Raw genomic sequence first — 11,383 nt, 5'->3', positions numbered from 1 at the left:
TAGCGTGGTAACGTGTTATTAAACTCAGTAAATTGTAACATTGCATATTTTTCATAATTTAAAACATAATCAGATCTTATCAATCTATTCGTTATCGTTTTAATCTCAAGGTTCCTGATGAATAATAACTTGTTCAATCACATCAGATACTGAGTCACATGGAAGAAGGTGTGAGTCACATCATGTCAACATGATTAATTATCTATTACGGTTCATAATGGGGCTGAAGATTATCTTTACACAAGCCAAATAAACCAGTACAAGTTTTCAAAAACACATCAACAGAGTTCCGAGTCTGTTCCAGGACTGATCTCTGATCGTTCTCCAGCTGGACGAGGGTCAGGAGCTGGGAGCTGTCGGAGGAATCTTCAGTGACAGACACAAACACAGAGAACGTGGGGCTATAAACTCCCTCTGGCAATTAGTTACTGGTGCCCCCCCCACCCACCCCCCACCCCGGTCCAGAGGTCACTGCCAATATATCTGCAGCTTGTTCCCGTCTGTTGTTCTGAGACAGTGTGGCTGACGTCTGCAGCGGCCATGGGTTCGCTGAAGGATTCACAGAGAAAGAAGAAGATCGTGGTAAGAGCTGGTCCTGGTTCAGAGCTGGTCCTGGTTCAGAGCTGGTCCTGGTTCAGAGCTGGTCCTGGTTCAGAGCTGGTCCTGGTTCAGAGCTGGTCCTGGTTCAGAACTTTTTTAATACAAGTTTAATTGAGTGCAAGCGGTGAGTCTGTCGTTGTCACTTCAGTCTTACATACATATTAATATTAAATATTTCTACAGCAGTAACTGAGACAAACCCTAAAACCTGGCAGACTCTTTCTTATAGACCACTCTCATATGGTCTTTACATTTTTTTAGATTTTATTATTATTATTATACTTACTCAGATTAGGATATTATGTCTGACTATGTATTTGCATCACAATAAACCTTAAATTAATAATGATCATTATTGCTATATTATTTTATCTGATATGATATGATATGGTTATATTTCATGTATAAAAATATTGCACTATAACATAGTTTAAAATACTAGGAATGCAGGAATGTCTGTTTAGGTTAAAGTGACTTAATATGTATTAAAATGCATTAGCAGTCGTATGTTCTTGTTACAGTATTAATATATTAATATGAAGCAGCGCTGCTTTCTTACCTCAAACATCTGAAGATATTTAAGAGTTTGCTCTTTTGGGGTAAATCCAAATCTGATTTCACAGTTTGCTCTGATTCACGATATCTGCAGTTTCCCTGTTTGTCTGTTCTGTAGGAATGTGGATGATCAGGTTTCTTTGATGCGTCCCCACAGATCGGTGTCCTCGCTGTGTCCATCGTGTCTCTGATCCTTGGCCTCGGACTCGGTCTGGGATTGGACCTGCAGAGATGTTTAAACAAAGGTGCCACACACACACACACAGACACACACACGCACACATGTGTCTCTGCTTGTCTAAGGTTTCCATTACTTCCAACCAACTGTCCTCTCTCCGCTGTGACTCATATTTGAAACCAACGCTCATGGACCTTGTTGATCTCGTCCACTGTTTGTTTCTGCATCTGTTTCTGGTTCCTCTCAGTCCTGGTGACTCACTCGTGCACCTTGTGCGTTGTGGACGACTCAGGACATGAAGCATTCTTTTGGGATGTCACATTATCCTTGAGATGAGAATTGACCCAATTTCAAGTTTGATATCCAGGCTGAAGGAATTTATTATTGGGGATTTCCCGTTTTCAAGTCCAGTAATTAATTTCCTGTCTTCCTCATCTGCTCACGGCCAATGCGTGTACATTCATCTGCTGTTTATGACAATCATATGTCAGGCCAAACCTTTGTGTTAACCACAGAATGCGACGGGGATGACTGTGCTCACAACTGTTTTGTGTTGTGCACGAGGCCGGGGGTCTGAATCCCTCTGAGCTGCTCGTTTGTGTTTGAAGACACCTCGTCTTCAATCAGCAGTCGTGACACCGGACGTCCTGCAGCTCCAGGAGCTGTGAGCGGGTTGTGAGTCTTAATGTGGCAGACTCACAGGAAGAGTTTCCAGCAGGAACCTCTCAGCACCTGAAGGAACTCCTCTGCTGAGTCACACACTGCGTCACTGACACTTTGGGTTTCTGTGAGTACGACACTGAGCATGAACCGAACTCTCCCTGTGAGATGTGAACAACAGCAAATTACAGCAGTTAAGGTGAAAAGGTTTGGACGGAATAAGATGTGACCAGAATTATAAATATATGTAATAACAGGCAGAGTTAATCTTGTCTTAAATGTTTAATTGGGACTAATACGCTCATCTTGTGTTATTTGCTCTATTCGTATGTATCAATATAATATTTAAACATTTTCATGTTAGTCGATATAGAAAAATGTCAAAATAAATTCACATTGAAATCACTATGTTATAATTTTTTAACTTTTCACACACATTTGTGCTATTTATGCAATATTTTACAATTCTGAAGTAGATGAATAATGTGTTTCCTCCTCACTGTGGTTTCTATATAAAGTATAAACATATGTGTATATATACATTTATATACGTAGTTTTGTTGTTTTTTACTAATACATATATATAAATGGAAAGTGCGGATTTCTTTGTGTTTACTTCAGGCCCCAAATACAAAATTCAGTTCTGATCTAAAGTGTCAGAAGATGTTTTTCGTCCTTCACGCTGAACATTTGGTCTCCAGTTCAGTTTCCACTCACTGTAACTGGTTTACAAACGTCTGTGTGGACTCAACTGGATCCTGTTGGTCCGAAGCCCTTTAGAGTCTCAGACAAATGAAGTTACTATCATGACTATTATTATATTGTTTTAATCAGTTTGTAAAACGTCATGAAAACGTGTCAAGCAGCAGAAGGTCAAAGGTCACCGAACCTGCTCTGGATTATATGGTGATTTGAAGTGTGACACATGAGCAGGTGTCATCTGACAAACTGAGCTCGAATCCCACACGAGGTGGAACCAAAAACTGAAGACACAGCAGAACGGTGCTGATGACACATGAGGGACAAAACGCTGAGTCACTGCAACGTCCACATGAGTCAAATACATCACATCAAACCATTGGATTTCATACTAGTATGAGTTTTAATTATTAATATCGAGAGTGAAGTTTTAGGGTCTCTTTACAGGATCAGTCAAAATTAATAACAATTTATTTCATTTTTATATAATAAATTACAAATGTTATAAATGTATTAGCTGTAATATTGAGTAATTGTAAGATCCTTACACTTTAATTAAAGTATGTGTATTCAGAGAAATACAAATGTTACTGTGCTTAAGTCAGAAAATAATTCGTTTTTAATACAAATGCATCTACAAATGTTTTTCTTTGAATCCAAAGCGTCTCTTTCCTCTGCTTGTGGATCCCTCTCCTGCTGAGTCGTCCCCACTGGTTCTAACACCCACATGTTGTCTGTTCCAGTCGTCCCACACACATCCTGCAGGAGTCGATGCTACCAGCCCTACGACGAGGTCCCAGGATGCAGATGTGATGAGAACTGCATCGCCAGCAACAGCTGCTGCCATGACTACCACGACATCTGCAAAGCCACATGTGAGGAGAAGCAGTTTCCTGAGTCCTAATTATCACAGACGGAGCTTTGTGCTCTTCTGTAAAATAGTGTTTGGCTCCTGTGAGGGTTACGAAACCTCCGGCCCCGACAGGCCAGTTTAAAAGCAGAGAAAAGATGGTGGTTCCCTAACTGCATGACTGTCCCCTTGCAGCCGAGCTGTGGGACTGCACCAAGCTGCGATGTGGAGAGACCCGGCTGAAGCAGAGCAACTGTCACTGCTCCGATGACTGTGTGTCTGCAGGAGACTGCTGCAGCAACTACAAACATGTCTGCCACGGTGAGCGAGCACAAACAATGACGAGCAGAGTCACAGTATGAGTCGGTTTGATCCCAGGGAAGAACGAGGTTCACGGTCAGATTTCCTAATTCTTTCAGTCTAAACCCTCAAAGCGCTCACACACAAATAGCTTGTGCTCAAATACCTTGTTACTTGCACTCAGACTTTCTATCTTTTCAATAAATGTTAATTCCACAGTTGGATCCTGACATTCAGTGTAAGTGTTGTGTGTTGTTGTTGTTGTCGCTCTGCTGCAGGAGACACAACCTGGCTGCAGGAGGAGTGTGACGACCTGTCCACCCCCACATGTCCAGCACAGTAAGGTTTCTCAGTTGTTCTCTGTTTCCATCTCGACTTCTATAAATCTCAGCTTTTTAAAAGACCGGATGTTTTGTTGAGGATGTTTTCAGTTATTCAAAGAGAAACCAAATTGAGACACTTTGCAAGATGTTTATTCACAAACTCTACACAACTCAGAAATTCCCATTTCTTTCATATAATTCCAATACTTTGAGATAGAACACACAATCAATATCATCAGCAAATGCATTTCTTACCCCATCAGTGTATTTCTGTGATGAATTCCAGCTTCAAGCAGCAGCCGCTGCTCCTCGTCTCCTTGGACGGCCTGAGGGCTGAGTATCTGCAGACGTGGGGATCGCTCATCCCGGTTCTGGACAAACTCAGTGAGTGTCTTTCTGTCCTCCTCTGAACAGGAACTGTGAGGATAGCTTCTGCTGACGGATAAATTATCAAATTAACATTTGGCTTGACTTTCGAGTGACCTTTCAGATTCTCATAAATTCAGGATTTCTTTGACACATGCCCAGACACCAGTAGGTGAGGCTGCTGTGTAAGTTCTGAGGAAGCCTCTGAGTCATGGGAAACTAATGAAAAATTTATCAAATTCAGGTTAGATTAAAGACCAAACATCATTAGTGCAGACAGAATCTGGATGAATCATCTGGTCCTCATCTTATCGTCTGAGCAGGCACTGAACCATTCAGTGGTTCAGCTCGACTTTAAGAAGAAGCCTTTGTTGCATTGAATGTTCTTCAGCGATGAATTATGATGCTCATGTAGCAGCTGCTGTGTTTGTTCTTCTCAGGACGGTGTGGAACCTCCGCCCCGTACATGCAGCCAGCGTTTCCCAGCAAGACTTTCCCTAATCACTACACCATTGTCACAGTAAGAGAGAAGACCCTCGCCCTGCTCCACACACACAACACATGTTTATAGACATTTGGATTAGATGTTATTGAGTTATAGGACTGTGGCTTCAATGACATCGCAAAAATCAAGCTTGCGAATGAGCAGATGTTTGAAACTCAAGACATTTCTCCACAACGTTTGAATTGCTTGTGATGGAAATGTGGATGGAAACCAGCTGAAGTCTCTTAGGGTTTCTCCAGAAACTCCCTGAGAGATTTCACAGAAACCATGAATATTGTCTACTCCCCTGAGAGTAGGGGAGTAGGGGAGTAGGGGAGTAGGGGAGTAGGGGAGTAGGGGAGTAGCGGCTTGTCGGCCACGTGCTCATTCAAAGTATCTGTGCGTCAGATGGTTTTTCACATCATCACATTATCACAAATCAGCAACAACTCTTTTACATTTTTACTTAACAGTGAAACTTTTGTATATCAATGACCGTCAGACATATTTCTCCTCCGCTCTCAGGGTCTCTACCCGGAGTCAAATGGTCTGATCGACAACAGCATGTACGACCCGGTGTTCGATGCCAGCTTCAGTCTGTCCAACTCAGAGAAAGACAACCCCGCCTGGTACCTGGGACAACCTGTGAGTCTTTTCTGTGGGAACACACCTCCGCCAACGAGCTTACGTCAGTGTAATTACACAAAAATTACTGATTAATAATCAATGAAGCAGAGATCCCAAAGTCTGTGAAATTTCATTCAATTTCAGCAACTGTTGGGCGTGGGTGCAGGTTCAAGTGCTACTGAGTCACGTAATGACTAAACAATCATACTGGGATTCCAATGAAATAAATATGACACATGAGACGGGCGGCTGCGGCTGAGGGGTGAAGTGGTCGTCCGCCAACCAGATGGTTGGCGGTTCAATCCTCAGTCTTCCCCATCTGCGTGCCAGTGTCCTGAACCCCTGAATGGCCTCTCATAGATGTTGAATGCACTAAGTCGCTTTGGATAAAAGCTTCTGCCAAACGAAGGATAATGTTATGTTACACAGAAACTGCACAAACAACCGTTTAAACAGCTACTTGCTACTGTAAATCATCTTGTCTGAGTTGTTTTGTGAAACTATAAAAGAAAAGCATATGCATTTGCTTAAGGAGTTAGATTTCAATGGAGCAGCCAAAGACTCCCTGCTGTTTAATGGAGTTCAAGGGCTGAACTTGGGTTTGGTCAGACCTGCTGCTTCCTACAACATATTTCACTGAACACGCACATGTATGTTCTGTTTGCGTGTTGTAGATTTGGCATACGGCGAAGTACCAGGGTCTGAAGTCGGGGACGTTCTTCTGGCCTGGATCAGAAGTTAAAATCAACGGCAGCTTCCCAAACCTCTACAGACCGTACGACGGGTGAGTCCGAGTTTCCAGGTTTTATTCAAACTTTCGATGAGTGTAAATGAACAAAGAGCAGCTGTGGTTGAAGTTACTCTTTCATCAGAGTTTATCAGAGTTGGTGAAGTGACATCAGTCAGTTATAGTTTTTCATCTTTTATGTGTTGTATCCTTTTAGTGTTCTGTTCGGCAGCTGCTGTGGCACTTTGGCCCAGTAGAAGTCTCCCCATGGGGACAATAAAGTATATCTGTTTAATGATGGACTTGGATAATCGTGCTATCAAGGCCATTGTTGCAATAAAGTTGGTAAACAGGACCTCAGCTGACAAGAGGCTGTGTAAAGCGACTTGGCAGCAGAGTCAGGAAGAGGTTTAATCGCTGTGTGAAGAGGTTGAGTTGGATCGTTATCACCCGGCTCTCTGGTAAACAGCCAACGACATTGTGTTCTTACTGTAGAACTTCACTGGAAAGCTGAAGGGAGGTCCTCCCTTTGTTCTCACACAGCTTGTTCTCAGCACTTTGTTAGAACCTTTTCCTCTGAGATTCAGCTCCTCATTTGAACCTTCTGACCAATCAGGAGTCAGTCTCAGCTGTCAATCATCAAATAACGAGTTAAAACCAAACTGATCAGAAACATGAACAAACATCAGTGTGACAAGAACGACCTGAAATGACAGAAACCACGGCCATTGTCAATTGGTCATCGTCCCATTTGCTAACATGGTGGAGGTGAGGTGTTTGACCTGTACTGCTGCCGGCCACCAGGGGGCGATCGTGATAATTTGCCTTCACCTTTGGGAGCCGTCATGTCGTCCATGGGCGAACACAAACGTACCTGCTGCATTAGTCTCTGTGTGTTTTCTTCTCAGTAAAGTGCCGTTTGAAGAAAGAGTGTTCACTGTGCTGAAGTGGCTGCAGCTGCCTGATGAAGAACGGTTGGTTCTTCTTCTTCACTCCGCACAGACTCCACTTCCATCCCATGTCTTTTATTCATGTTGAATTCTCTGTATTTGGTATTTTAATGCCAAGGGTGAGTAAAAACCACGTTTCCCCTCCAGGCCGGATTTCTACACTCTGTATCTGGAGGAGCCGGATAAATCTGGACACAGCTTCGGCCCTGTGAGCGGGGGGGTGAGTTGTCCTCTCGTAACGACCTGCTGAAATAGACATCAAACTGAAGTAGCTCCCGTCCTCTTTGTGTCGGAGCCGCAGACCCATTAGCCTCACGCTTCCCGAAATCACAGATCATTATTACGTCTGAAGTCCCCTAATAAAAAATTACTTTGGAAATGAAACCATTAGAATCACATCAACAGAGTCTTTATGAGACTTTATGAGTCTTTATGCATTTTTATGAGACTTAATGAGACTTTATGAGTCTTTATGAGTCTTTATGAGTCTTTATGAGTAGCTCACACAGTCCAGATCACTGAATCACTAATGACACACACACACCCACACACACACACACACACCCACACACACACACACACACACACACACACACACACACACACCCACACACACACACTGATAAAGTCCGTGCAGGTTCATGATTAAATGGAAATATCATTGAACTGTTGAGTCAACTTGATTATTCATCTTTATTTCGAATCTGGGTTTTATCTGGAAACTCACAGCTGATTAGTTTTATGCCTGATAGTTAAAACACGTTCTCTTTATCTTTGTGAACTGTTTCTCTGTAATAGTTATAACAGTGTAAAGTCTTTGCTTCGCTCTCTCTGTGATATGATGCTTTAATAATTGACTGGTTGGAGGATGAAGAAGGAAGGGGGAGGAGCCTCAGGGGGAAGCTGTGATTACTGTCCTGAAGCTTGTTTGTGGAAATTGAAGTCGCTCATTCTCTTTACTTCAGATGATCTATATTTTACAGTTATAATTTTAGTTTGTCTTGCAAAAAAAATTCTGAAAGTTTAAATACAAACAACCAAGAATTGATTAGAAGAGGATTCCTTCCATCTGATGGAATAGCTGTGTAATAACAAGCCTCCGTTAAGAACAAACCAGCTTCAGGACTTTATTGTGAAAGAGAACAGCAAAGAGCTGGACCGCCCCTGCAGAACCACCCGGTAGACCCCGTTCTCCACTGACTGACACTGGGCTGCACTTGGATCTGAACTTAACATTTTGTGTTTTACCAACTTAAGTCATGTATTGAGACCACTTTTACTCAAGAAACTTAATAAAGTTAGTTTAAGCTAAGTTTTTAAGTTTATAATGCCACTATTAATATATTTCTTGTTCAGTTTATTAAAAGATTGTATTCAAGTGAGCAATTTATTTTTTACCGTGAACATTACATAATAAGTGATGCATGAATGATTGTATTTTAGTCTATTATCAGTCAAACCAAAATAGTTCAAGAACAAGTCTTTACCTGTTGAACTATAAACTCACTATTTGTTTATATGGTTTTATCCCCTGAAGCCGTTCACTCCCCGAAAACAAGTTCCAGCTGCTTCACTGAAAACCTGACAACCTGAGCTTCACGTGCCAAGAGCTGATTCACTGAGACCTGCAGCTCATGGACGAGGTTGTTAGAGACGCTTCGTGAGGCCAAGGCCCGAACGGTTAATGAGCCGTTGGTGGGATTTAAACTGCAGAAACAAGATGGAAAACAGTGTTTTTTTATTTAAAATCTATTTTAAACTTTCTGTGGCCTCAAGCTCACATGACCTAACCATCAGGAGGAGTTTACCGCTCAGTGTCTTGCTCAAGGACAGCTCACCATGTTGGCAGGGTGGAGCTGACGACTGGACCGCCAACCCTGGAAATAACAGCGGCCACGCACAGATTTCCAAGGAGTTGTTGGCATGTGGGGGTGATGAAAAGTCTAATTTTGTCCCTTCAGGAGTTCTGGTGGAGTTCAGCTTTAATGACAGGTTTTAAGTGGCCTTCATGACACAGTGTCTCCCAATTCCATGTTTGGATGTGAACTAGAGTTAGCTCACATCGCTGTCATTTGTTGGGAAGAGACGCCCAAAGTCCCAGAAGAACTTAGTCATTAACCCTGAGGCTGGACGGGATCGTATCCACCGCGTGTTGTTGTTGTTTTGTTGTTTTGTTAGTTTGCTCATTGGCTCGTTTGTTTTTTTGCTTTGTGTCCTTATTATATCTGAGGAAACTGTGTGGGATTAAAAGAATTAATATTTCAGTAACGTCTGATGGTTTGTGTTTGTTCCACTTGCTGCCTCCAGCTGATCGACGCCATCCGGGGCGTGGACAAGATCATGGGTCAGCTGATGAACGGCCTCAAGCAGATCGGCCTGCACCGCTGCGTCAACATCGTCATCGTGGCCGATCACGGTAACACAACGTGGCTTTTACCTGCATTCGTTCAAAACAAGAACTTAACAAGAAGACATGAGTGAAATGATTTCATTCATACAATCGGCACAGATTAAACATAGATAATATAAATATAGAATCAGGTAGTGATATCAACTTTAAGTCATGTGAGTTTTTCATACTGTGTTAAATGCACAGGCTCCCCAGAGGGAAATCATGTGAATCCCAGCTGATGAAGGAAACCTTTTTAAAAGATACCTTCCACAGTGTCGCATTAGAGATGTGATTGCTGTTGCAGGTATGGAGGACACGAGCTGCGACAGGAAGGAGGTGATGCAGGACCTGGTGGGTGACATCAGTAGCTACTGGGTCAACGAGGGGCCGTTCGGACGCATCAGAGCCAAAAACAAAGACGCAGTCAGTGAGTGAATGTGCAGAGGAAACATGATCTAATGCTGCTTTGAGAATTCAGATGATACATCCGACCCAAGATGACGTGCTGCAGAAAGGCTCATGCATCACAACCTCAGTTTCCATTTGTTTTGTAGTTTCAAACACAACAAAACACAGATTAATCAAGTTTATCTTGTTATAAATATAGACTTGTTCCATTGAATTCTGATTAAGTCCTTCCAACAAAGCATTTGGGCGGCACAGAGTTTCTCCAGGATCTGTGTTGGTGGAATGAGCCAGTTCTGAAGATCAGGAAATGAGTGTTTCGCTTTGTGAGAGATCGTCTCTTTGATTGACACGAGAGAAAACGACCTGAGATTTGCCTCAATCCAGAATTTAATCCTGGAAAGAGTTCGAGTTTGAAAAGTTCACAAATAAGTTCGAGAGTTGGAAGCTGAGCTTAGTGAAGCTGTAAAATAAAACTGCATGTGACGTGGGTGCACATGTAGACAAAGATGAATCTATTTAAAGAAGGAACTAATGACCTTGGGTGAGTTCAATCTGTGAAAAGGCGATTCAGTGGTGAGGTCACACCAATAAATCTTGAGATGTGGTTTTGTGAGGAAGAAACATCCAGCGCTCAAAGTTCCCACGCTGCGAGTGAGACACTGACATCACACTGTTTTCCTTTCAACAGTCGACTCAGCCGGACTTGTTGCAAACATGACCGTAAGTTAACCACGTTCAACTACTTAACTACTACTCAACTACTACTTCAACAACATCTGGATCAATGGATTTAAATAACTTCTACCCAGGTGTTAGGTTTCATAACAATATTTGAAAATAAAAAGCATTTTTATAATGTAAGAAACAAACGACATGTGTCCAATTGAAATAAAGTTATTAAACGTGTTTTTTGTTTTGTGATCTCAGTGTAAGAAACCAGGGCAAAAGATCAAACCGTACCTGAAGGCCAATCTTCCGAAGCGCCTCCACTTCGCCAACAGCCGTCGCATCGAAGACGTCAACGTCCTGGTGGAAGCAAAATGGCTGTTTGAGAGGTATTTCTGTCGGCAGATACTTTTCTATACGTGTGGTCTATAAGCTCGTCTTCAAAACCTGCCCCCTGCTGTTCACGTGCATATGGCATACAAATATCTGACGGGATTCAGACTTTCAGTGATTATGAGCAAAAGTCGTCGCTCTGCAAAGAGTTCAAAGATGTTGTAGATTAGATGGAGCCTGTAAAAGCTGAACTGGTGGGGGGGTT

At 42.4% G+C, this 11,383-nt stretch overlaps 1 protein-coding gene across 1 annotated transcript in view; it reads left to right on the top strand.

The window, feature by feature from the left end:
- Positions 1-506: 506 nt before the first annotated feature.
- Positions 507-11,383, top strand: part of LOC118124301 (venom phosphodiesterase 1) — a 17,149-nt gene continuing 6,272 nt past the window's right edge. Inside the window, exons 1-15 of the mRNA XM_035181940.2 lie at positions 507-582; positions 1,313-1,400; positions 3,436-3,567; positions 3,738-3,863; positions 4,121-4,181; positions 4,452-4,549; positions 4,972-5,051; positions 5,541-5,660; positions 6,317-6,426; positions 7,278-7,343; positions 7,467-7,539; positions 9,627-9,735; positions 10,016-10,138; positions 10,808-10,839; positions 11,047-11,174. Coding sequence (XP_035037831.2) covers positions 541-582; positions 1,313-1,400; positions 3,436-3,567; positions 3,738-3,863; positions 4,121-4,181; positions 4,452-4,549; positions 4,972-5,051; positions 5,541-5,660; positions 6,317-6,426; positions 7,278-7,343; positions 7,467-7,539; positions 9,627-9,735; positions 10,016-10,138; positions 10,808-10,839; positions 11,047-11,174 — 1,388 coding nt within the window. The 5' untranslated portion in view covers positions 507-540. The remainder of the gene's footprint in view (positions 583-1,312; positions 1,401-3,435; positions 3,568-3,737; positions 3,864-4,120; positions 4,182-4,451; positions 4,550-4,971; positions 5,052-5,540; positions 5,661-6,316; positions 6,427-7,277; positions 7,344-7,466; positions 7,540-9,626; positions 9,736-10,015; positions 10,139-10,807; positions 10,840-11,046; positions 11,175-11,383) is intronic.

Source organism: Hippoglossus stenolepis, chromosome 17, assembly GCF_022539355.2.
Source record: "Hippoglossus stenolepis isolate QCI-W04-F060 chromosome 17, HSTE1.2, whole genome shotgun sequence".
Classification (NCBI taxonomy): domain Eukaryota; kingdom Metazoa; phylum Chordata; class Actinopteri; order Pleuronectiformes; family Pleuronectidae; genus Hippoglossus; species Hippoglossus stenolepis.
The sequence above is the reverse complement of the archived record's forward strand: the minus strand, read 5'-3'. Positions and strand labels throughout refer to the sequence as shown.